At 42.1% G+C, this 27,451-nt stretch overlaps 1 protein-coding gene across 2 annotated transcripts in view; it reads left to right on the top strand.

Moving 5' to 3' along the window:
* Positions 1–27,116, top strand: part of slco3a1a (solute carrier organic anion transporter family member 3A1a) — a 41,446-nt gene extending 14,330 nt beyond the window's left edge. Inside the window, exons 3-10 of one of the 2 annotated variants that reach the window (XM_075469823.1) lie at positions 20,487–20,585; positions 20,665–20,937; positions 21,365–21,529; positions 22,109–22,307; positions 24,260–24,410; positions 24,770–24,942; positions 25,046–25,110; positions 25,427–27,116. In XM_075469823.1, the coding sequence (XP_075325938.1) occupies positions 20,487–20,585; positions 20,665–20,937; positions 21,365–21,529; positions 22,109–22,307; positions 24,260–24,410; positions 24,770–24,942; positions 25,046–25,110; positions 25,427–25,779 (1,478 nt within the window). In that variant the 3' untranslated portion in view covers positions 25,780–27,116. Of the gene's footprint in view, positions 1–20,486; positions 20,586–20,664; positions 20,938–21,364; positions 21,530–22,108; positions 22,308–24,259; positions 24,429–24,769; positions 24,943–25,045; positions 25,111–25,426 lie in introns of both variants that reach the window. The other variant, XM_075469822.1, reaches the window with a different exon arrangement.
* The last annotated feature ends 335 nt before the right edge of the window (positions 27,117–27,451 follow it).

Genomic DNA, 27,451 nt, shown 5'->3' with positions numbered 1-27,451 from the left:
TGACCTCTAGTATATTGCTCGAGGTAATACAGACGATCCTTGTGACTCTGTGTCCTTCCTTCTATGTTGTGCTCAAATCCTCGTATGAAAGTTTGGTACTGCAGTGGATCTCCATCAAAAACCTGCAGATCTCGCTTAGGTAAGAGGAAAAGTGACTGTTGTTCAACCAATAAAGATGTTATTTGATTTTGCCTCTCCAAAACAGTGAGAAAACGCTGCTCCGAATTATTCTCCATTGCAGATGCAGCTGGGTCCAGCTGAAGGTGAGGACGTGATGGATGTAATGCACCTTCAGGTGATGCATGCAGACCAGCTCCAATCCTAGCAGTGGGCAGAGTGGGCAGAGCAGTCACAGCAGTGGGCAGAGCAGTCACAGCAGTGGGCAGACCAGTCACAGCAGTGGGCAGACCAGTCACAGCAGTGGGCAGAGCAGTGGGCAGAGTGGGCAGAGCAGTCACAGCAGTGGGCAGAGTGGGCAGCTCCATTTTGTTGTGCGTCTTGGGCCTCACAGCAGCATAACTTGAGGGCAAAACAAGATCTTCAGCCCTCATGGTCGATGGCTGTGTGGTGAGCTCAGGCACAAACGCTGCAGCATCAACATTTAACTGCATTCTCTTGCTTTCCTTCAAATAAGAGTTCATCCCATCCGACCTAGCAGACCTGCGTGACACACGAGACCCTTCTGAAGCTTTTAACACGCTCACCTTAGCCATGGAAGCTGCCAGCTCTATATCCAAATCCAGCTCCTCCTTCTTTCTTCTCAAGAGTTCCTGCTGCTCCTCCATTTTCCTCCTCAGTTGTTCCTGCTGCTCCTCCATTTTCCTCCTCAGTTGTTCCTGCTGCTCCTCCATTTTCCTCCTCAGTTGTTCCTGCTGTTCCTCCATAGCATGCTTCTCCCTCAGCAGCTTCTGACGAGCCATAAGAGCAGCTGTTTCAGCCTCAGCCCTCCACCTGGCTGACGATGTAGAGGACAAAGATTTGCTCACCCCTGTACTGCATTTCTTTGATCTCCCGGACACATTAGATACACTGTCACTTGGTCTAATGTCATCTTCAACTGTGTTATGCATATTTTCATTGTTATTTGAAACAGACCCCAAACATGGTGCAACAGCATCCTCTGCTAGTGCATCTGGGACATATTGCATATCAAACAGCCATTTATTTGCTTCCTCCACAAACGCAGTCTTATGTTCTCCAACACTGTGAAACCATGTGTTTTGGTTTTCTTGTTCTTCCGGCGGGAGCATAGGAATCACAACACTATGAAGATGAGTTGCTTCTATGAACAAACTTGACATATTTCCAAGATATGATTTTACCCTTTCAGCATTGTCAGCACTTTGCATTAGGCAATTAATTTCTTTTATTACACCTTTGATCTTTCTTACTTTAGCTTGGCGCTCTTCTTGGAGCTTTTCCAATTTAAGTTCAAAAGCTTTGGGTGTAAGTTTTGTTTGTCTCTTCTCACTCGTTTCATTTCCAACACTTGACTCCATTTTTTTTTTTTATAAATCACAAAATTAATCCAAAAAACACATCACAAAAATAGCTGCTTTACTGACCACACAGCGCCTGTGTTTCCACGTGAACAATGTACAATGCGTTGTCGTTCCCTCTAACTTTCCAGTGGAGCTAAGCTAACTCAACCCTAGTCTTCTGTGCATACTAGCAGTGGGTATTTATGTACCTAAATACCGATAGTCTCGAACCAGACTGACTGTCTGAACCAGAACTACGGCGGTACTCCCAAGCACAAAGCTTCACCCGCTTGACACACGAAAGAAAAACTGCAAAAGTCCCAAACAAATAAACCAGCACATCACCTTATGTGAATATACCGCTTAGCCTAGCAGGGAATACATTCATGCATTGACAACAAATCTAATCCAAAATGTTTACTGTAACTTTCAACGGAGGCGAGTGTGACGACAAAATGAGTGTAGTAGCAGCAGTATTGTGAATGAATGGGAGTCTAGCGCGCATTCACGTCTATGTTTGTAACTGGGAAGGCGATCTCAAACATCCAGCGTATCCCGACATTACACTTAAATCTGCGCTTAAACAAAACTTTTTTTTTGTTGACAAAATATTGCGGCGTATAAACTAAAAAACCAATACAAACGCCGCGGCCGGCTAAGACATGGGGTTTTACTACTGAAGACGCGTCACGCAGAACTATTGCACAAATGGTGTTGTTTATTGCTCCATCTCACGAGCTTGTACATAAAAGACAGACACTTACTTCCTTTTGATGCATTTCACAAGCCGTGCAAGGATGCCTCTGACAGTGCAGTTAATATTATGCTTACGTTTACGGTTACGGTTACGTTTACGTTTACGTTTACGTTTACGGTCAACAAAAAGTTTTTCCCCAAGCTCACCCAGCCGCCATGATCCAAGCTCATCCCCTCACAGCTGAGCTCACCTGCTCATTTAAAGGAAAAACACACCCAAAGTGCCACCCACAGACACCGGCGACAGCCTCCTGCTGACGTCATGCATGTGCAAACAAAAAATAGAATACAAAATAAAACAACTCAAAATCAATGTATGGCTCCTACACCAGGTGACCCCAAACAAAGTGACAAGGTTGTGTCATGTCGGTTTTTCGTACTGGTCTCGACTTCAGCCTCAAAGATTTTATTTATTTATTTATTTATTTATTTTCAATTTCTCCCCTTTAAACTTCAAACAGTTTTTTGTTCTTTTGCAAAAATAAATCTTAAATACTGTATTTGTTACATTGGTCACACATGTTTGACGTTACAGGGCAAGTTATGTTCAAAGTAAAGAAGACTTTTACCAAAACAAGATGAATTGGTTGTTAAATGAAGCGAGGGTATGTTTGCTTGCCTTCTGTGGGGAACAGCCACTCTGTGTGATGTGAATCACGGTGACACAAATGAAAAACAGTCAAAATGCTATTTATAAATTTGGACAAACTAGCCTTGAAAGGGCTCCGCCACAATTTTCCAGCGTACCAGCAGGAATGTGAGACCATGCTAAAGCTACCTCCCTGTGCTGAAGTCAGTTCCTGATAGGAGATAGAGTGGGATGATAAGGGCCAAAAAAACATCTAAATATTCTTTAGAATGATGATAATTGTGACGGTGTTATACCATTTAATATGAGGTATTTGCATTCTGCCTGGTCTCAGCATCCATTTGCTTCTCTCCTACTCACTGTGCTCTCATATATTCTGCATCTAAATTCAGCTGAGTTCCCATTAAAGCTGCTCTGATTCACACTTTGTCTTCTGCTTTTGGATGTCGAGCGACAGTCTGAAATATTACCTGAAATGCTGTCAAGTAACAATATGTGTTACCCAGAAGTCATTGATAGACGGTGCATAAAGTGCACTGCACCTGCTTCATTGTAGAGATTCAAACTTCGGTTAAACACAAATAAGGTTAATTTCTTTTTGCGGTAACATAGACGCCTTATTACATATATATATATGGCCTTATTTGCATCAAAACAAGCCTTCCTCCGCGCTGGGGGAAAAAAACATTGCTCTCCATGTGCAGGTGGCCGTGAAATGAGTGTGCAGGGACCATTTAAAGGTTGCGACAGCGTGTAAGATGACGCCAGATATACTTGATTGATTTTTCACTTGGATTTTATGTGTACAAACAAGCTCTGAGGCTTGTGGGAGGTAGAGTTCTGTAACCTGGGGCACTTTAATTGCCTAGTGGTTTAACAGTCCACATACTGATATCAACTAACAGCTTTTCATGACAGTGAAGATATGTGACTGCGCTGCTGCCTCCCACAGAGCAGACGCACAGGGAGGTGTGTGAGGTGGAAAAGTGAGAACTTGTGCTGATTGGCAGTTACTCGCGGCTCATCTATATCACGTAACAGTTTGTCCAAAGAGCCGTAAGTTATGTTTCTCGATAAATTCCCAGCTCTCCGGTTATCCTGCCCTGACATGCAAAACCGCCTGTGCAGTTTGACTCCAGCCTCTGAGCTGCACTTTCACTGACTGACAGGTGTACAGTGAACACTCAGTATTTTTTTGCTTCTGGATATTCAAACTAGGGTTTTTGCCGTTTTCTCTCGTACTTCATAACACTAAAAGAAAAATGGACATTTTTGGAAATGTGCCCCTAATTCATGCATTTCAAGTACAAAGAATGTTGTGCTTCTCACCGTTCGCTTCTTGTCATTTATGTTCTTTATCGTAACAGCAGATAAAAGCCAAACTGCTTTAATGTTGCTTTGTTTTGTTTTTTTCTCACTACCTCCTTTAAGTGTGTAAATTGATCACAAAGGAAACCCTTTTCCTCTGAAATCATCCGCTTTTATGCGCGACCGGAGATTGAACTCTAAATGGATACGATTTTAGGCCAAAATACTACACAAAAGAAAAGCGTCAAATTACCTGTGACGCTGCCAAGCAGCCCGCGGCGGTGATGGAGTCACTGAAGTTTGCTCTTTCCCGATGTCATCAAACTGATGGTGACACGTACCAAAGTATGAATAAGATTTATTCTCAAGACAAGATGGCTTTTGGAACAGAATGGCCTATTGTCCTATTGTGCTTGTAGAACTGTGTGAGTTTCTCTCCGTCTTTCTCAGTGCAAGGTACTGCAGTACAGCATTTAATCAAAATCCATTTTGGGGCATTGGCACAGCTGAGAGGCACAGTCTGTCCTCGGTGTCACTGTTTACAGAGCGTTGCATCTCGGCGCTGTGAACGCTCACATCGTCATTGTTTCTGTTATCGTTGCAGTTAATGTTCTTGGCGCGGACGGCCCCTCACTCTCATACATGCCAAGCCAAAGTCCAGCTTTAACCCTCTGGTGACGTCAATGGAAAACTCAACAGATCCTTCGTGAAGTCAGAAGACTTTCTGTGCAGACTGCGAATGCTTTTTCAGATTCACAGTCGCATAGTTTTTGTGACATTTTTAACCAGGAATTACAAAGTCACTCGAAGAGCAAAAATATCTGCAAGCTAGAACTAAAAATCATCCTGTTTATATTCTAAAGGTTGAGCTGTTGTTCTTCAAAACAACCTCTAACAATCCAGCTGTAATCGTCTTAAATTGTACACAATCATTTCTGATGACAACCCATCTCTTCTCTCTGATGAACGCGTATTAACCTTCTGTATTACAAACATTGTCTTATGATATTTTACAGCGAAAAATGATGACTAGTTATGATTAGAGCTCACTCACCAGTGACAGACAGCAGCCACAGTAGCACAACATCGAAGTATGAAACAGCTCACAGATTTAAACTGTTTGACTGTAGCAAACATGTGTGACATGTCTGTGACCACAGATGTCCTTTTTTTGTTTGTTTTTTACTTCACGGTCAGAGCTCAAACCTCCACTGTGGAGGGAGGGTTTTAAGGAGAAAATGTATTTTATACCACTTTATTTTGCTGCCAATTACAGTTTTGTATTTTATTTTTCAGACCTTAGCTCTCGCTGTAACTACAGTTTAACTACAGATTTTTCTTCTTTTTTTTTTTCTCAAACCTGAATAACCCGAAATTCTCTACATTATTACATGCAATCGTTTTATGTAGCCTTTAGCTGTGCAGGGATAAATATAGCCTCGGGTTTGTTAAAAAAAAAAACGATCGCAGCTATTACAATGACTGAGGTCTCGGAGGCATCCTCAAGAGTCTTGTTGACAGTCCTGCTAAAATGTTCTGACTCCAAACGGTTGCTGCAGTGGGGCGTTTATATAAGCTACTTAAACTCAGAGCATGTTAATGTCATCTTGAAGGATTAGATTCTAAATGGGGTTTTCCGTCCCCGCCATAAGCTCCATGCTGCGTTTGCCTAGCAACACTAGTTTGGTTTTATCTCGAGATGATAAATGGCAATGCAGTAAATGCTCATCAAACATCCACTGCTTCTCTGCATCAATGTAATGAGCTGTGTGGGCTTGCCTTTCCAACATGGTGACAGGACGCCACAATCTGCTGTTCTGCAAGCTGAGTGACCCAGAGGCGTTTGCATGGAGCCGCACGCCCAGATGCAGCGGCCAGCCACCCTCTGCTCAGTTACTTTCAGCCCAGACTTCGAGGATGGAGAGGGCAGTGAACGCGAGATTATCTCATGCTCAACTGGTCAACAACATGCCATCTGAGAGCTAATCAGTAATTATCCCCAAATACTCTGAGTATCACATCGTGCCAGAAGAGTAGAAAAAAAAAAAAAGAAAGATAAAAAGCTGAGCAGTGGGAGACTTGCACTGTCACAGTCCTCTCATTTGGTGAATGGAAAGTCATTGTGAATTATTCGCAACTTGCCCCAAATGGGGAGACTCTTTAAATTTGAGCAGCGGAAACATTTGACGTGAGAGCTGTCCTTCCTAGAATCTAATTAGTCCATTTGAAGTTCTTTGCAGCGAGGAAGCAAAACATGCTGAGCAAATCTTCCACTTTTATGGTTTTTGGTTTTTCTGGACTGAAAGTATGTAGTCGGCAGGAGCTGATGGCAGAGTTTTATGCAGATATACTATCGTACGGGGTGGCTTTGCAAAATGATTGAATCCTGTTCGTTTAAAATCGGATCAGTGTGGACTTACCACACGGGTGATTTCTGCTGTGTGTCCCGCAGTGGAGTAGTGTGAGATGGTCTCGTCATCTGAAGTGAATCACTTCCTTTGTCAATCTGTTGTTTTTGTGGGATGCTGTTCCAGTGGCATTGTAATTATGCGAGCACATGTTTTGCTGCAGTGGGCCCAACCATCCCTATTGTTCTGTACGTGTGGCCTGTTAGATGGCATGTAAACATGCTTTTTGTGCAAGATAAACATAACGTTTGTGATGTCACCAGCTGGTTTGTTGACTTTAGCTCTGAAACCTCTGTTGATGAACATGGTCAGAATCTGACTTGGAACATAGCAGACCATGTGAACGTTTGGTGGGTAGCAACTAGGTAGCTGACTAACCACTAACATTAAGACAGCCTCTGCGCTAATTTTGATCTTACTGTTGACAATGTGTGTGCCAGGCACAATAACACATCTACTTTTACACTTGTACAGTTTACATCTGCACAAAGAGATGTCCTTGTGAACTTGTTGCTGTTTCTTGTTGTTGATTCGCATAAAGCTAACAGCTCAGCTCTGCTTCAGATAGGTAATAGCTACAACATGTGCTGCACCCACAACAATAACATTACAAGGTTTTACCAGAAGAAAAGCTGGAAGTTCCGCATCAGATTTCAGCCCTTCACTTCCCGAAATCTCTGAGGAAAAAAGGGAACACCATTATTTTCTTTTGTTTGGGCTATTTCTTTGTTGTTTTGTGCTATTACTGCTGAAGGCAGTTTCTTTGTGGGAAGGGGTGGTGGCAAAGGTAATGTTTACTTGCCACAAGCTTTTTTTGCGATGGTTGCAATTATGGGACAGCATCGGCATCTGCTTCCCCTTCTTCTGTTGGCTCCAGGGCAAATAAGAGGCTGTGGTAACTCACGTCCCATCTAGTGTTAGAAAGTGGTATTCCGGTAAAATCTGGCCGTCCATAAAGTTCCTCGGTTGTATATGTTACATGCGTTTTTTATATCATGTCACAGTTATTGCCCTTTCCAGATATGTTGATATGTGAAGTAGAATTTTTTTTATTTTTTATGTTTGACACATTTTTTTTTTTTTCTCCAAAGAGCACCTTTAATGTCCATCTTGTACTGTGTATGTTCATCTTTTATTTTGAGGCAGGCACCTGAACACATGCCAATCTTTGTTATATTGACTGTTCGCTGGTGCAGCGATACAGTATATAAGAGTGTGCTTGTCTTTGTTTAAACAAGCACTGTATTTTTCCCCAGAGAGCATGCCTTGTAATTTGGATAGTTCTGTTAAACTGGACACTGCTTTTCTTCACAATACAAATTTGTGATTTTTAATTTTCATGCTAATTGTTTTTGTGTCACCACAACGTTCCTAGAGTTCCCAGAAATATATCATTTGTTTCCCACTCAGCTACTGTACGAGCCTGTGCACCTGCAGAGCAACAGTGTCATTCTTTCACATGAGCCCCAATTTTTTCAAACTCCTGTTTGAATGTAGCTGTTTGTCAAGTCAAGATGCTACAATACAGTAACTCAGCTGCTGCTTTGGACTTACTAGACCGACTTTTCTAGTTTGATGGATGTTTGAACCCTCAGTTGGACCATCAACGGTCTGAGAGAGGCCAGTAAATAGGTCAGACCTCAGTGTGATATGGGTCATGACTGTCTGACAAATTTTGTCGAATTGCCATCTGCAACAGTGGAGATGCGGCTCAATAGCCTGAAAGGTGCAACATGTGGTATCCTGCCTCAATCCTGGCTGGTATTTTGGCCCGAACATGTTTGCGACACCTTTTCCTCCTCTTTGTAGACCTCACCATGCTGCCAGGCAGCCTTCTTGAGGCAATCTGGGTCAGGCTCTGTAACTGCTGATTAAAAAGGGGATTTTTTGTTTTTGTTTTTTGTCATCTGTGGCGGGAGGAGCAGAGAGATGAGAGGTGGGAGGAGACGGATAATAAACAGAGCAGCATCAGCAAGCCGTTGCCACAGAAACGGACTGTTGTTAGGCTGTTCCTTCCTCTGTTCCTGCTGTTGATGATGCATCTGCCCCAGCAGTTTTCAGATATTCACTGATTACTTGATTTGAAACAGATCTCTGACAGTCGGCTACCACCATGAACTCTCCAACACACTCTGAACTGCTCATTTAAAAGTGCATGGCAGGTCCTGACCTTAGACGTGGGCCTATGCTGAGGAGATGCAGAGTGATGCAGCACTCTTATATTTACCACAAATCCCAAGCCGCAGTGATTGAGTGGTGTGTAAGAGGTTGCTCTGTGGGCCCAGAGGATTACTCAAAGCGTGTTCAGAACTTAATCCCCATATCGGTGAGTGTGAAGTGTAACAGTGCCTAATTAAATGGACTCTGATCAATAGGTGGATGGCAATTATAAATAAGTAAGTCTACTTTTATTCCCTCACTGGTCAAATAATAGAGGGAGTGTTTCCCCTCTCCAAACCTGCCACATCATACTTTATGTGTCGGGTAAAAGGTTTCCCCGCCACACTGCAGTTTACGCTGATTTACGCTGATGCAGAAACATCAAGTTGTAAATTAAACTTTAATTCAGGTGTGTTTTTTTGTTTTATGAAATGAGTTATGGCTTTTGGGTGATGGCCCTGTGGGGCCAGACAATATAGCAAGAAAATAATTTATTGCCTTTAACAGGAATTATATTATAATAGCTGTATCCTGTTGCCACATTCACTCCAAATTCTCTTAAGTCTTAGATTGCAAAATGTATTGATGATTATTGGCGTCACACATTCGCAGTTTTTTTGTTTTAAATAAATTTGAATTGAATGTACTTTCTAGGTTAAATGTCATTGCCAAATGTTTGATCTGTGATTGTTTTTTTATGTAAATGCAAAATAATAAGTTTTGAGCCAAGAACTTTTGTGATACTTAACCTTATTTTGCATTTTACTGACAAAATATTTAATGAAGAAAATAATCGACCAATAAATTGGTAACATAATAAGATCAGTTATCACACAATCCCCTCTGAATGTTTTCTCCCAACACCTCCCTCATCCCGTCTTCAACCTCGATTCCTCTTCACATCTTCCTCCTCAGGATGTCACGCAGTTTGTGCTCCATTTTTCATCGGTGCCAGACATGATGTAATGCAATCAGTTTTGTATTATGTGCCCACTTCTCCTGTGCTCCAGGAGAAAAGCGAAAACAGGCTCCTGGCATCTCTACCCTGATGATTAGGCCAAACCACCTGCAGAAGAAGCCATTACCAGCTGCTGTCAAACAGTCCCAAACCTCTCCCTGCTCCTCGTCCTCAATGGAACAGCTGCAGCTCTCCAGCAGAGAGCATATCTGTACTGATCTTTTGCCCTTGGCCTTCATCCTACCAGACCCGCTGCTCAACAAGGAAGGCTGTGTGCAGCCTCGCCTCAGCTCCGACATCTGAAGCTGATCACAAACAGTTCACTGTGTGGCAGGGCCTAGCTCTGCTCCATTAACTCCCACACACCATCTATCCGTCGTTTTCTCCCTCTGTTTCTTTGTGTGTCTCCTCGTCTCCTGACCCGGCGCTCACAGGGTTGGATGTCTGAACAAGACCTCTGATCTGCCAACATCACATCAGTACCCTGTTTGGAAACATGCCTGTTTGCATAAACTTATGGCACAGAAAGGCTATCATTATGATTATAACAGTAAGCGATGCTTGCATACTAATATGATTCAAAGCCCAGCAGCAGTTATTTGCAGGAGCAGTGAACTGAAATCAATGATCATCTTACTCTGACTTACACAGTTTAATGTCTCGTTACACACAATGATGGTTGCTATATTAATTATAAGTGTGGGTTTAAATCCATGAAAGAAAAGAGAATGAACTTCAGTCAGCGCTGTCTCGTACTGGCACCATTTAGGGTGATGAGGGCTCCTCCTGCTCCCTGAAACTGATGACACAAGGCTAATAGGACTCAGAGATTTTGGTTATTGCATGTCAGGTTGAAGTAGCTGAATGCATTAACCTGCAAGATGGAAGAAGAAGGCGATCACAAGCAGACTGCTCATGCTAGCAAGCTTCACCTTTCGTCATGACTGTCCGAAATATAAGCTCCACGTGGAGTATTACATGTAATGCCAAGAACATGGCTGATGAACATATGTGTGTTACCTAAGAACATTTTCAATGTTGTTTCTCGACTTGGAGCTATACAAATGTTCTTTACAACTAGACAAAAAGCTTTTTACCAAAAGAATTCTCTTTTTTTCTTCAATTGGAACCAGGTGTGTAAAGACTACAGAAAGACTACAGAGGAAATGAAAAGTCGCTTCCTTACCGAATGGAAAAGGACATTCTGGGAAGTTCTTCTCATAAACAAACCCCCCTTTTTTTTTGTAAGATTAGACAGGACAGCAAATATGGGCAAAGAGTGGAGGATGGCCTGCAGTGAAGGGACAAACCTGGACTCAAAGCTGGTCCTGCTGCGGCGAGGACCTTTAGCCTCAGTACAAACTGCGTTCATTGTACAATGACAGGGTGATAATTAAACAAATGGATAACTATTAGTAAAGTGAAAGTTGTTTTTTTTTATCTTCATGATAGTGATTCGTAAATATGTCATTACATGTGCTTTACAGTATAAGTAAAAGTACAAGAGTAGCCTAAAAATGACATAAATTTTCTTTAAACTGCATTTGATCTCAATTTTCTATGACACATGTTGATTAGTAACCTCGTCCAACCAAGCAGTATTTCAGTTAGGGTGAATTTTATGCTACCAGATTGGTTAAAAAAAACAAACAAACAACATGTTTGTGGATTTCCATCGAGGATACATATGGAGGCCTGTAGCAGACGTACTGAACTCTTCATAAAGAGAAACTGTTTGACCTGAGCATCCAGGTCTTGCCATTTTTTTTGACTAATTACAACACATTCTTTTTCAACACTCATTCACTTTTTAATTCCCCTCACATCCCATTTGATGTCTTGACCTTAACTAAACATGTATTTTCAGGATCCAGTATTCATCTTTACAGAGATGCACACAGGGATATGAAGATGCTGAAACAGTGTGCTCCTCCCACAAAATTTAAAAAAAAGGCCTCACTCTGTATTATATAATATATGAAGGCCAGATCTGGATTTTTTTAGATTATAAAAGCATTTACATCTATGGCAGGCCTTTACTTTTACTGTTCTGTCTTGTGTCTCTCTCTCCGTAAAACCTTCGTCTGTTTCCATCCTGCTTTAGAGTGTTTTACTTAAGGGTTTATTCTGTTCCAGACATTGTATTATAAAATAGGACAGAGATTTATTTGGCTCAGAGGGTCCTTTTTTTTCCCCCACCTCTGAAATGTTACAGCTGGAATTGACATAATAGATAAATATAAACAGTGTGCCTGGAAGTGAGGATTGTTTTTGTGGTCAGTAGGATCTCCCAGTCTATTTGACCACTATCTGATCAGGATCAGCATTAAAGCCATCTACTTGATACCGTGTAAGTCCCCTTCATGCATCCAAATCAGTTCTGCGTTCGTGGAGCGTGGAAATGGACTCTGTGAGAGTCCTGTGCCGTCTGTCAGCAGGATGTTGACGGCGGAGCCTTTGGTTCCTGACATTTAGGGGTAAAACAGTGAGGCTGCTGGTGTTTGTGGAAGCCAGTGGTGTATTTTATATCAAATCCCTCGAGATAATTGAGTGGCAAGTTACCACTGTGCAACTGCACGCACAGTAAACTCTGTAAAAGTCAAATGGCTAAGTAAAAATGTACCTTTATCAGCAGTCTATTGGACTCCTATTAGTCCGTTACAATGGGCTTCTGATATAAGGCTGTAAAACCTTCATCAACAGCCAAAATGAAACTCTCCCTTTCAGGCCAACCTCTCTGGGTTCAGCTAAACGTGACAGGGCGTTGAGGGAACAGAACCTGATGAAAAGCCGGCTTGTCAGCTGAGTGAAGGCTGGACAGTGCTCTGCAGTAACCCCGCTGCTCATCCTCAGGGTCAAAATGCTAATAGCATTAAACGTGTCCTCAGGCTGGAGTCTTTGTATGGCAACCATATGGCATCAGTGAAACCGCTTCAGCTCACGTCTGCTTCGGTTCAAATGAACCTGTAGAGGAAAGAAAGGGCTGCTTTTGATTTTACGTTACAACTTTCCATGTGCGAAGAGCCGGTTTTGAAATTGTAAAAGATTTGACGTAAGCGGAAGTTAAGGAAGGATGATCCTGATGTAATGGCATTTGAATGCGAGTTGAGAGCCTACTTAAAGCTTTGGCTTGTTTTTTAGGTCATGACTGTGTGGAGTCAACAGGGTTACTGTAATATACAGCTCACCAACAAGCTGCTTCAGTTTGTGCCACTCATTGTTCAGAGGGATGTAAAAAAAAAAAAAAAAATGTAAAAAAGAAAATGCACACAGAGCCGGTGATATACCTTCTCTAACATGTCATTCACATTGATTTTGGTTATAGGACAGAGGAGCCTCTGAGAGAACATTTAAAAAATTCAGTCCTTGAAGAACGTTGTGAAGTGACGTTGATTCTGAATGCCACTAAGGTGGGTCAAGCCTTTGCTTCCCATGGGGCAAGCTGCTTTCTAATGCTGTTAGTTCTTATGGATCACTGAAAATTTGGTGGCCTTAATCTCTTCTGTACTTCATCAAAATAGATTTTACCCTTAGAAGAGACCGTGGCGTGACTTTTACTTGCTCCCACCCTGTCAGCATGAGAGCGACAGAGTTTACATAACTCATTTTTGTATGATGTGTCTCACATTTGGCCTTTGTGTCACTCTGAATGTTTACAGAGTTCAAGCATATTTGATCCCTGTAAAGGCATCCATCGTCTCTTTGCCAGTACACTTCCTGTCCATTAGTTTGCTTTCTGTTGTAATGCCACTAAGCAACACTCTGTTGACTTTTGAGTGTTCGTAGTGTCTTCTGAAGAAAGAAGTGGAGGCTTGCTTCAGACACTCTTTGGAAATTGTCAATATTTCTTCTCACTTCCCCTCAGAGTGCCTGATCATCAGAAGAAACTTTTAGAAGAAGAGAAGAAGCAACAGCAGAATAAGGATTTAAAGAAAGAAGCATAAGACACCACTTAACCGTACGCTCATCCGTCTTTTATTCAGCTTCATCCTGAGTTTCAACAAATCCACTCATTCTTTCCTGAAATTCAGAGCTACGAATTCAGAGCTGATAACGTCCTGTAGGTTCAGGAATCTGGACCAGAAAGACTATGATAACAAAAGTTTCAATAGTTTTATGAAAGCCTGATATCTAAATGCAATTTAATCTCTATGTAATTTTCACAGTTTTGGTCATCGCTCAGCTGATGCACCCAGGTTTTATTATTAAGAAAAAAGAGCGAGAGATAAACACCTAGTGGTCATCACTGGTCAAGTTGTAAATGCAGTCATTTTGTGGTACATTAGATTATCACATACAGTAAATGAGCACGAAATATGACAGGCGATTATGTCTCACACATTTCAACAGACTGCGGAACTGATAACAGGTGAATGTATGTTGCCATTAGGCCGCCATACACTTCCTCTTTAAACCTGTTAACAGTACGCCCTTCAGCCCACAGATTTTTGTCTGTTACATTTTACCATGAATCAGAAGCACTTTTGGTCTGAATTGTAGTCAGTAGTCTGGCAACGAGAGGATGAAGCTGCTGTGTTTGTGAGGAACAATAAAAAGTTGAACAAAAGATTGTATCTGCTGGGGGAAATGTGCCAGAAGTTCCTCAAAAGTCGATTTATCACAGCCCTCCAAAGCGAGCCATAGCATTTGTTTCCCCATCACACCAGCAGCTAATCTCATTGGCTGAGATATTAAACTTGCACGCTAACAGTACACAACCCATCAGTTTTCCACAGATACTTAAACTAGAACCAAAATACACATTTGTCTTTTTCACAGCATGTGGTCTAAGTCCAATTGGACTTAGATGTCCAATTGGGAAAAGTACTCAGTTATGTGTTTGTAGTTTAAGATGTCGAGCCAAAACTTCCAACAGGTGTCTCCTTATAAAGATTTAGTGTTGAGTAGAGATTCTGGTGCTGTAGTACCAAGAAAGTACCAAATAGAAACAACAAGGCCGATTAGCAACACGATCACCAGCTTTCTTAAGAAATGCAGTGAAACGAGGTCAGCTGACACGGATGTTTAACCTGCTGAAACCAGTTCCTCCGCCACCACTCATGGAAAGAAACCCCTAATACTTTTCTTTATTTCCTGTCATACAGTGTTAGATGTTGGTGTCCAGAACAGCTAGTGTTTCAAATGATACAGTGAAAGTATGTAAAAAGAATTCTCTATGAGCCCAAATTTCTTGCTTCAAGCCTCTCCCCACATTCAGATAATAACATTTGTATTTTTTTTGTTGTTGTTTTGCTTTTGTTTCTCCTCCTAAAGTCGTACTGACCTTAGTTTAGTTTAGTCGGAGGTTTCACCATATGGTCACCTGCTCCAGGCATGCAAACATGTTCCCACAAAACACCGGCCTGTAAAAACAAATTAGTGAGAGAGGCACAAAGGTACTACAGATGTTTTGTAACCGGGAAATAACAATTTACTGGATACATTACCTTTACCAGACATTACCCAGTTCAGCCAGCGTATTGCTGCACCTCTCTCATATGCAGCTGTTAATGTACGTTTAAATGGAAACCGTGTTTTGCTTGCGATAATAAAAACTAAACCCTTGTACTGATAAGGTCATCAAAGTAACATTTGACAAACAGACACTTCCTCCTGTAATTTTTGCCGTGGTGAATGTTGATTGAACTCATTGATTCTGGGCCTGGATCAGAATCTGGATTGAACAAGTGGAGACTATTTTTCTGCCTTTGGAACATTAGCATCAGCGACTTGAAAAGGTACTGCTCACAAAGGAAGCTTTTCACAAAGCATGCCAATCAGATCAAAGTGAGCTTTCAGCGAGGAGGATGGGTTTAAGAAGCGGCTACTCATATGGCAAAAAAAAAAGCTCAACAGACAAATGGACAGAAAAAAAAAAGATGTTATACTCTGAGGTCCTGGATGCAAAACATGGAGCTGGAAAGAAGCAGAATTGAGAGGTGACGTGGCTTCTAAACAATGGAAAATGATCTGTGAATGTGCCGTGCTGGTAAATAAAGACAACATTTTGAAATAAGGTGCAACTGCACAAACGAACTGGTTGTTATTGTAAACATCAGCTTATTGTTCCTGTCCAGTAGAGGAAGCAGCATACTTTTGATAGTTGTGGTGTGTGACTTTGCTGAATTTCTTTGGCAAATGCATGACTCCTTTATTTTCGACGGTGTCAGTAATACGTGCGTTTGCTCATGCAGAAAATGACCGACGCTCGGCCCGGCACCTCTGGCCACTTTTAAGAGCTTCTCTCCAGGCTCTTCAGTCTTAAAAATGTCTTTACCCTTTTACTCAGCCAATTTCATGACCTGACGTATGGCAGAGGAGGAGAGAGGGCTTTGTTTAAAAGCTCTTTAAATCTCATAGTCCTTAAACTTTATAGTCACATTTAATGTAACTTGGGCCTGCTTGATGCAGTCCTTTTGACCCAAGACGCATCCTCCATCTCACTATCGATCGCGTGACATAAACTCAGCTTTCAGGCCCCAGAGATGAGATGCCGACAAACTGGCTCTTAGCTTTATCTTTAGTAATCATTTAGCTCACCCTCAGCGTCAGACTGGCCTCTTGTGAAAGTGGCACGAGCTGTTGTCTGGCCTTCCACGTTGTACTGTCCCTCTGCTCTTATTTAGCTCAGAGGATTACCAAGCCAACTTGAGCAGGATTAAAGGAGGTGAAGGAGGAATCCCCTCTGTACAGTGAGAGCAGGAAATTAACTAAAGAGCATTTCTCTTTAACCTTTTTGGCTTATCACTTCAACCCTTTGGCCTGGATAAAGACGCCACACGTTGCGAGCGCAGACTTTTTAAAAATGCTTATTAGTTTAGTGTTCTTTAAGGGAACCTGGAGGCATTTTTTATGTTTGATATTTACTCTTAATGACCTTTTCAGCTCCAGTGCATGGGTTCTGCGAAGCATCTGGTGGTTAATTAATATCTTGGAGAGGAAAAGCCTCATAGACGGTGGGTCTTTAGCCATTTCTATTGGTTTCTAAGTAAATTAGAGTGAGACAAAAACACTAGATCCAAGCTTTGTGATTGAATTACTGCCGACATCCTCCCCTGAGAACACAATTCACAGTCTACTAAAAGGCTTGAGTAAGGTGCAGCATCAACAAATTAGTTTGTTTTGTACTTATCTTGTAACGGGACCGCTGGCAGGGAAAAGGGATTTAAAGGCTGTTTGGGAAAAGTAATATTACAAAGATTACACCCAGCTTCAGTTATGTATTGTCCCTCATGCAGGTTTAATGTGCTTAATTTAGCTTTTCTTTTTTCCTGCCTAATCCCAATGTGGAAAACATGAAAAGTGTCCCTTCACTTAGCCTTTACCCTCAGGTCAGAGATAAGACCTGAGGGTAAAGGCTACGGTGAGGTTTTGGAAAAAAAAGATCGGTAGAAACCATGCTGTAAGTGCTGCACGGGGGGAAATGGGGAGGAGAAATTTCTGAAAAAAGATGATATATTGTCTGCATTTGTGGAGGAGTAGTCATCAGATAAATCAGCTCTCATTTATGGTCAGAAATAATGTTTCCCGCAGCTCTACGTCTGTGTGTACTGAGTCATTTGACAGTTTCAAACGACTCAGTTACCCTGTGGGTACCCATGTGGTTTTTTAGTTCTTACAGTTGAGACATTTTGCTCCTCTTTTGAAAACGGTTTCGATTTCATGATTGTGCTGTGGAAAAAATAACTGAACCAAGATCAAGTCACGCAATTTGAGATTTTTAATTTGATATTGAAATAACTTGAAATATCAAAAATAATCAGTGAAATAATCATTTATTTAGCTGGTTAGTTAGCGGCATAAAGACATTGTTTGACTGCACACCACTGTCTGCTGAAGTAAGAACAAGATTGGGTAACTGTAGATGAAATGTTTTTAAAAACCTAAAAAAAAAAGCCTGCACAGCTGCACTTTCAGAAGACGTGCTGCACACGTGGATGACACGCGTCAGTGACGCACATCTGCAGTCATACAGTTTTTCTCTCTTTACATCATTCCACATTTAATCCGTCCATCATTTGTGTTACTGTCTGGCTTAAAGTGAATGGCTTTAAGTTTCACTGTGATCTAAAGGTGTGTTGATGTGAGTGTTGTCAGCTCACAGCAACCACACCTCACCCAACACCCTAAAGCTAGCTCACTAGACATGTGGTATTTTATTTTCTTTAAATCCATAAAAGAAAGTGAATCTTGGAAATGTGGCATTTAGCACAGGTTCGGCTCATGTAAAATGCTCCTTAATTTGCTTATGTCTTGACTACAAGATCCACTTCAAAAACACTTAATCCCTCCGTGAGACTTAATTTACTTTGTGCTTTTCTTCTGCTGACATTGACCTTTAGTAAAGTAAAAACACTTTTCTTTTTAATTAAACTTTAATGTGAAGATTTGCATCAACTTAGAAATGGCCTTCGACTTGTTTCCTGCTCAGTAGGAGCAGACTGATAATGGGGACATGCTCCCTCAGAGCTCCCTGATCTTTTTCACATGCGAGGCTGCAGCCTTTCCAAAAGCGACATGGGGCAGGAGCGGTTCTCAGTGGAAACATTCATCCTCTCAGTGGACGCAGAATTGTTAGCAAGCTTGGGCCTTCACCTCGTGGAAGGTGATTTCACTAACTGAATATCCTCTCTGAGGTTTCCTGTGGTGAAAGCAGTTGTGATGTTGTTGCCATGAGCTGCCAACACTCGGTTTCTAAGGAAACTGTGAGTACGCAGGCCTCATTTGCAACACCAAAGGAAAATGTGGTCGTCACACGAAGACTGCAGCCCTTTTTTTTTCTTCTTTTTTTATGAAAGTGCTGTTAAACTGCACAGTTTCTATGGTAAACACTCCCTAGTCTAACACAACCCTCTCCTGTGCCTAAATGTGTTTGTGTGTGTGTGTGTGTGTGTGTGTGTGTGTGTGATTTGTGTGTTTGTTTACAGAGTTTAGGAGCTCATTTAAATATTTAAGAAACTTTGTTTTTATGTTTCACAATTTTTTGCATACAGCGGAGGAAATGAGTCTTTACCGGTTTTCTGCCTTCTTTTTATATCACAAAATCTCAATAGCCACCAGAGGAAAGAGGTAAAAAAAAACGTCAAGCTCTGGCGCCTCATGGAAGTGTCTGTATCTTTGTTCACTTCCGTGCTGGTTTGACTGTCAACCACAAACTTCTTTCAGTTGTGTGCTTATGAGAAAAAGCGCGTTCCCATCCCAACATGAAAGACTTTCTTTTGTCCCCCCCCCTCCGTTATCTTAAAAGAGCTTGTTTATAACACATTCTAGGTACTGAGCCCCACCTCACAAATCTCTGGAGTCATTTCCTTTATGTGAAGAATAAACTACGATGTGAATGCAGTTACGTTTATATGACTGCGTTGACTCCCTTCCTATGTGGGTGGTCAAGACAGGAAGCAGACCATGAATTAACTCTTGCACCAGCAGAGAGACACAGGGCTTAGTCACAGTTTCCATGCTTCATTAATCGGCTGCCCCTGGCATCCCAACATTTTACTGGAGTTACTGATAGCTGTGATGTTCAGGTCAGCCTGAAGCCAGTCAAAAGGGGGTCGCTGATGCCGCAAGGGGGACAAAGCAGGAAGCAGAGTTGGTACAGATGATTTCATTTTATTTTGTTAGTCATTTGAAACCGGCATTGCTTCTGTGCAGCAGTAGTCAAACATATATTCCGATCTGGTTTGGCACCGCTTGATACAGTCTGGCCCTCCACACACAGTCTAACAACACCACACTCCGGAGGCATTGCTGTCAGGGAGAATTTTTTTTTTTTCCAAATTGAGCTTTGGGTCTTCATTATGTGCCTGCAGTCTTAGTCTCAGGGCCAGACTTGTGCCCCGCTGACAGCTCTCTGATTAGGATTTTTGATCAAGCTCCACATTTTTATCTCCAGCTGCCCACTGGAGAAGACGGTGACAAAAGAAAGGCTTTCTGTTGTTAGGTGTCTTCCTCGAGGTGCGTTTATCTGTTCATTCGGTGGAGAGAAGAGGGGAATAAACCATGCGAGCGTAATCAGCTGGGTCAGTGTGTGCTGCTGCTCCTGCTGCACTCGTCTTGCTGTTTGAGCTTGCAGATTGTATCTGTCACAGCAGCAGAAATGCTTTGCGCTGAACCTTCCTTAAAAGGACATCTAAAACTCAGAACTGAAATGAAGGCCTTCTGTTTTCCTATCATTTAACAGGGGGATGGGATTGTTTAGCGAACAAAGCAGGGACATTTGGAGATGTCACTTTAGGCTCTCAGAAAGAGACGAACGGTTTGGTTAATTCATGATTTCACTGACGCTTTTCCCACATTTCAGTATAAAACAGTAGTTGTAGTCTCCTTGTCGTGACTTGGATGCGGGATCTCTGGAAGCGTCCTGTGCTGTGTGGCTCCAGCACAGTATATATTTCGAGTCCTGTGGGTTGCGGTGTGAACCAGGTTTTTTCTGATGCTTCAACGTGATGCCTTATCGTTCTGGGCTCTCCTTCCTGAGCAGTATTTGTGATGCGCTGCCACGAGGGAGTGTCATTTCCTTGGGTGGTCCGCTTTATCGGCAACGTTTTTTTCCGGGTGCCAGAGATGCATCCACATCACTGTCAGGAGCCAAGGTTTCCTAGAAGATCATTACATTGCAAATATCAACTCTATTTAGTTGAAGTACAATTTGTTTTTATGTTGTGGCTTATGTGTGCGTTTTGTTTGTCTTTTTTTTCTTTTTTTTCCACCAGAAGTGTTCAGCAACATCTAAGAGGCATGCACAGTACACAGTTCGTGTGTCACAAAGTGTCATTGGAATAAGAATAAACCAAACATTAAAGTTGATGCTTGTCTTTGTGCAGGAATCCTCTTCTCCACCCTGGTGTTCGGACCTGCCTGTGGCTTCATCCTCGGCTCCGTTTGCACTAAATTCTACGTGGACGCTATCTTCATTGACGCAAGTGAGTTCAGTATCCTGGTAGAGTTATATTTTTTTGTGTTTTGTCAGTGGTTATTGACTCAGTCCGTGTCTCTGTAAAGGTATGCTGGACATCACTCCAGATGACCCGCGATGGATCGGGGCCTGGTGGGCCGGCTTTCTTCTGTGTGGTGCCTTACTCTTTTGCTCAGCGGTCGTGATGTTCGGCTTCCCTCAGTCCCTACCATCGAGTGAGAGAGATGAGGGAACCGAGAGTGAGCAGGTTATGCTCCCTCCCTCTCTCACACCAGACTATGAGACTCCAAAGCCCAGCAATGGAGTTGTGCTCAGCCATGAGCCTGCCAACAGCCCCACCTGCTGTCAGCAGCTGAGAGGTGAGAGTTCAGCATCCACTGTAGTAATGGGAAAGCAGGCTTATTTTTATTGATTTATTTATTCTCTCACTTTTGTCAAACGTAAAGAAAAATGCATTGAAGTGCAAGACTTTATTCCATCAGGGATGCTTGCAATAAGATAAAAAGTTGCAATTGCTTAAGTTACAGAATCACCACAGTGCAAGTCTTCAGTCATTGGAATTAGCTGAGAGGTGTCTATTTTACTCAAACGCATACATTTAAGGAAATGTTTGTGACATCACCGGTTTCTAACTGATGTCAACTGCTGGCCAAACACCCGTTATTAAGTGAGATGAGGAATGCTCCCGCGAAAAAGACAACAGAGGCCACAAGGGAATCCCGTCTGTCCTGCTGACCAGTTTGGCTGGACTGCGATGCTCATCTCTCCTCATTTCTGTATCATCAGTGATCCCCAAGGTGACCAAGCACCTGCTGTCAAACCCTGTCTTCACCTGCATTACCCTGGCAGCCTGCATGGAGATCGCCGTCGTAGCAGGCTTCGCAGCCTTCTTAGGGAAATACCTCGAGCAGCAGTTCAACCTCACCACCAGCTCAGCGAACCAGCTATTAGGTTAGTTTTCAGAGCAAACAGCACACATGCCTGCTCACGTCCATCTGCATGCTTACTAGGGGTGGGACGATATGCTTTGGTCACGATTCGATTGTATCCCGATTCTTGATAATTGCGATTCTACAAGTATTGCGATTCCAAATAATCAGTCATTGCAATTTTCTTCCTCCTTAAAAAAAAAACCAAACAAGTTTAATCGTACACTTCTAGAATGAATGTCGTTCCTATAAACAATGCACATCAGTCTGTGTCAGTCAGTCCAGCAGCTGACATTTATTTCAACTCAGACAAAAAGAGGTACTTAACATGTACAGCATTTTTTAAAGTTTACAGTTACAAAATGAATTCAAATGTCCACACAGCACAAATGTGGGCTAGTTTTAACATAACTTAATGCAATGAATTGATGAAGTTTTTCTGGACACGGATATGACGTAATATAATCGATTCTGGGGCGAAAAATCGATTTTTAAAATCATCCCATTAAAAATCGCGATATGTACATGAATCAATTTTTTTTCGCCCACCCCTAATGCTTACCTGCGTAATTAACATGTTTTGGCCGACTTTATGGTTAAGGTATGACAGCCATTCCATGTGCTTGTCTGGGGATCTTCATGGGCGGCCTGCTGGTGAAGAAGCTGAACCTCTCAGCGCTGGGAGCCATCCGCATGGCCATGCTGGTCAACCTGATCTCCACCGCCTGCTACGTCTCCTTCCTGTTCCTGGGCTGTGACACGGGTCCTGTTGCAGGAGTGACAGTCCGATATGGCAATGAGTAAGAAAGAAACTCAGCATCTGTATTTAACAATGGATACAGGTTAGATCTACTGATACCAGCATAAACTAACTAAATTCTTCAATAACTCAGGATACCAGTCCGATGAATGAACGCTGCTCCCATCATGTTATCTCACGATGTTATCTTGTCTCCTTTAACCTCCTTGATGGCTGGTTTGGTAATGCATGCTTTTTCTAGTTTGGCAAAGAGTTAACTTCCAGGACAAAAGCCATTGTGTAACCTCTAACCAATCGTGTGCAGTTTCAGCACAACCGAAACACTGCATTTTCAACATTTGATACACTATATGACTGACTAAATTATTATATGTAATATAATTTTATACACAGTGTGTTTCCATGCCTTGGATTTGTGTTTGTTCACAGTGGATCGATTATTCTAATGAATGAATTCATTACAAGCAGTTAACACCACTAAAGCAGTGAAAAGTAATGTGGCTCCCAAGGCCAGAAGACCTTAGTGGAGGTGACTTGCATGCAGTTTAAATTTAAAAAATAAAAACAAATTCGGATTGCTTCTGTTCTCCGGGGCACAGTTGGCTTTCTCTATATTCAAATTACTTTGTGTGATATCAGGGAGTCTATAAAAAGGTTTTCCATTCAGAGTAGCCTTGTGTTCCTTAGGGCTTCGTGGACTGAATGTGAAGGACTTTATTGAGTCAGACACCAGTCCAATAAAAGAGTAAAAAGTGTTACACAGCCAGGCATCTCAGTGGCTTTCAACTGTTACTTTGTTTTTAGAAATGCTTCCTACATATACCGTGTTTGCCACTTTTAGTCAAAATGAAACAATTTTGGATATATACATTAAAACTTTAATAAGAAAGGAAAACAACCAGAGAAAAACCTAACGTCAGACTGTAAAACAGAATTTTTTTATTTACTGGAACCAGTGCACTTTAAGGACAACAAACAGTTACTGTTAATGATTGAATACAATATTTAGTTATTTGAATCACTGTATAACAAAATAACAAGTAAAAAGAAAACCACATGGTCAGCATTCAGTACCTTGCCTTTTTGTTTTCCTTTTAAGTGATGAAATCTTTTATTTTATCTCAACCGAAGCTGCTGTGACATCAAAGAGTCAATAAGTCAAATAAAAAATAAATTTGGCAACCATTTTGTCAGTCTGTTAGTCATCCGTGCGATGTCTCAAATAATATCCATGATCCTTCCAGCCTACGAAACAGTGATTATATCATCTTATTAAGGAAAATAATCAGTAGAATTATCCATAATGTATGGAAGGATCACAACTTCCTGCTGCCGTAAGTCTTCATGACAAATGTAGATTTGATAGAGAACGACTCAACCTTTTACACACGTGTCTGCCGTGGACAAACACACACGTCTGTTGTTTTCTTCACACGAGAGGTTCACTTTACATTATCGGATTCAACAGAGGCAGATGTGAGCCCAATAAGCTGTCTGTTTCCGTTTGTTTTGCCTCAGAGTTTCTGCATCAGAAATATGCAGAAATATTCGTCTGTAGCACAGTGATGAGGAGAGGAACTGACGAGCACAGCTCTTTTATATGGAACACAATACCGGTCTTGACAAGTCCACAGTCCCTTCTCCGTGTAGTATCTTGAGTTAAAGAACATCGTCTGCCGGTTCTTAGTTGTGTTCAGGTTCAGCGCCCAGTCCGAGTGTTTATTTTTTCGAGATTAATGAGACAGCAGCATTTTTGTGTCAGTGGCCCTTTAGAAATATTAACTTTGGGTCTTTATCATCTGGCGCCTTGGACTCAATCATCTCCAGGGCAAGTTGGCCGTGCAGTGCCGTTTCCATGGAGATCTTAAAAATGAACAAGAGATCCTCTCATGAATGGCAAAGAATGTGCCTTTACTTATTTATTTATCTTTAATGAATGCAGTCGTCGCAGAGGAAAAGAAAGTTGTGAATTTTTGCTGCTTTTGTGTTCAGGACACTGCGGGTGGGAGAGAAACCAGAGGCCCAGTGCATCAGTCACTGCAACTGCGTCACCTCCTCCATCAGCCCCGTGTGCGGCTCCAACCATGTTACCTACCTTTCCGCCTGCTTTGCCGGCTGCAGCCGAGCAGGACACTCTCCAAAGGTGTCAAACGTCTCTCAGGTCCTTACCTTCGCATGCCACTGGTGCCTAACATCGATCACAATAGCCTGATTAATTACACAGTTCGAATTTCCCTTTGAACCTAAAATGTTTCGTCTCAGTACTTCATAGATGCGCCATCAACAAGCGTGCGTCAGACAATAAAGCCTCGGTGTCTTTGTTTAAAGTTTGCATGTTGACTGAGATTCATTTCTCCCATACTCATGTTACATTGAGAGAGAATTGCTCTCAGCTCAGTTTATCGTTTTACTGCTGACTCACAGACACAGCTGTCATTTTCAAGTGCAGATATACAGTCACGTAACAGAGCACAACATAATCTAATCTTTTTCTGTTCTCAGAACCTGACAGGATGCGCGTGTGTATCTGCTGAAAGCGAGCAGGCCACTGCGGTTCCGGGGAAATGTCCCACGCCGGGCTGCCAGGAGGCTTTCCTCATCTTCCTGTGTGTGATCTGTGTCTGCAGCCTGGTGGGAGCCATGGCCCAGACTCCCTCAGTCATCGTCCTTATCAGGTATCGGATTTAGCGAGATCAGTCACGCTGGGCATTTCAAACGTTTCTTTTTTTCTTTCTTTTTTTTTTAATCGTATTTTTTCCCCTTCTGCTTCTCCTGAAGGTCCGTGAGCCCTGAACTGAAATCGTACGCTCTTGGAGTTCTGTTCCTTTTGCTTCGACTCCTCGGTAAGATTCATTTTGGATTTTATTTTTTTATCAGATTACACAACAAATTTAGATGCTGTTTCTCACACAAACAGAGTTCCGGTTAAGTCCGGAGCTCGCCGTGGCACTCAGTTGATAAGGTCATCCAGATTACACAACCTCGTGTGTTTTGTTAGCGTATGTATTTCCTCATTGATGACGAATAAATCCGATCAGCCGTACACCATTACCTTTTATGACTCTGTAAATTGAGCAGCGGAGAAAAGTAATGCAATTCTAAAATCTCAATCTGGTTACCTGGGAGTTCACTGGTTCATTTAGTATTTCTGTTTTCCAGGATTCATCCCCCCTCCCCTGATCTTCGGTGCTGGGATTGACTCCACTTGCCTTTTCTGGAGCTCAGATTGTGGCGATCGAGGCGCCTGCCTGCTGTACGACAACGTAGCCTACAGGCATCTCTACGTCAGCCTCGCCATCATTCTCAAGGGCGTGGCCTTCCTCCTCTACTGCACCACGTGGTATTGCTTGCGCAGGAACTACAAGAAATACATCAAGGGCCACGAGGGCTACATGACTTCCACCGAGTTTTACCCGTCTCTCACCGACGGCCCCAAACTCGTGGACAGGACAAAATTTATATACAACCTAGAGGACCACGAGGTTTGCGAAAACATGGAGTCCGTTTTATGAGGACGATGTGGACATTCATATCCTCTCCAAGGTGTATTTTATTCTTCTTTTCTTGAAAGAATGATGGCCTTTTCAGGCCACAGGAGACGTGCCCTGCACTGTGCTCCACCTGCTTTTCCAAAGGGTCCATTGTAGTTGTTTATCAGCGAGGTGTCGTCCAGTGTTGCCGGTGAATTCCTGTGTTGACTCGGTGGTAGAAGACGACTACAGTCCAGTGTGGCTCCACTCCTGGTTGTTCGCTAACGGACGTGACGGTACCACAGCTATAGTTGCCATATTCTTTTAGGTCTGTCATCACTGTGTGTGAGCCGTGGCAGGGTCCCCTCAGTCAGCACTGTGCGTTCCGTCTGTCCATCTCAAAAGAAATGGGGGACTTTTATGGTATACAGCAAAAAATGTTTGAGTGATTCTTCAGTTGTTTAAAAGTTGCCAAGTGTTTACAAACTAGTAGTTGGTCAGCCACTGCATTTTCACTTCAATGCAGAAAGGTTTCTCATAAAGCGAGACCAGAAGCGCCCCAACTGGGTTATAATAGTGGCCTATTAGATGTTTCTTTTTCTCGTTCTCTTGCTGGATTGTAGACACTGTTTTTGATACTTGCTTAGACTAGACTGTGAGGTCTCGTCTCATAGGTGCAAACGTGCAATTCGTGTCTGAAATGTCCGTGTTTATGACTCGTCAGAAATGTGTCAGACTGCAGGTTTGATTTTCACTGTAGCAATTTGTTTCATTTCCACGTTTGTTTTTTGCATATGCAGAGTGCACCCAGCCTAATATGTCTTAATAAGGGATTAACCGAATCCAATTTTTTTCTTTTTTTTTCTTTTTACCTCTTGCTTCTACACTGAGTGGAGGAGTAAAGAAAAAAATATATATATTTTTTTTATGCTCCAACATTCATGTGAATGAGATTAGGAGTAATATGTTTTGTTTCATTAGGCCCAGGATGTTTTCATTAGATTGTGCTTGAAAGGACTGTATAAATTATCTTTAATCTAATTGTCTGGGATTTTTATGTGTGCGTCTGATGTCACAGAGGATTTTTGGAATATTCATATTGAGGAGAGTGTTGCATCATTGTGGGCAGAGCGAAAAAAGAAACTCTGTCTTCAGACTAGGCCGTATGATTGACTTAAAGGTTGCAGACACAAAAACGGGAGAGAAAATGAAGAGCACTGGCTTGATTCCTGTATTTTAAAATGACTCCGCGCACGTCATGTCACTCTACCGATTTCTCTGCAGTCACAGTTTTGACTTATTGTCCCTTTTCTTACACTTTTTGTATGGCAACATATCGTTTATTTTACTCTGGAAATAAATAATTTTTCAGGAAATTATTTTGCGGTTGCAAATTTTCATCATTTTCGACAATGCTCCTGTGTCCAGTGTTGATAGATTGTCTTTGGCCTGCTCCCATTCGGTCATTAAAGGTGACAGCCCGCCGTCACAAACGCTGTCGTTCAAAGCGGAAACGGTCACCGCTAAAACAGCTTTTTGCCTTTATTCAGGGACAGCAGTCCAAACCTACATTTTATGATACGTACAAGTTTTGTATGTATTATATGGTGTAAAAAATAATACATCAGCAAATATTAGATTCCCATGTTGAATACCCCCAGACTAAGGCTTTCATATGTGTGTATTTTAATATTTCAAACAGCATCTAAACATT

This window comes from Odontesthes bonariensis, chromosome 7 (assembly GCF_027942865.1).
Source record: "Odontesthes bonariensis isolate fOdoBon6 chromosome 7, fOdoBon6.hap1, whole genome shotgun sequence".
NCBI classification, from domain to species: domain Eukaryota; kingdom Metazoa; phylum Chordata; class Actinopteri; order Atheriniformes; family Atherinopsidae; genus Odontesthes; species Odontesthes bonariensis.
Note: the sequence above shows the minus strand (reverse complement) of the source record. Positions and strands in the feature narration are given on the sequence as shown.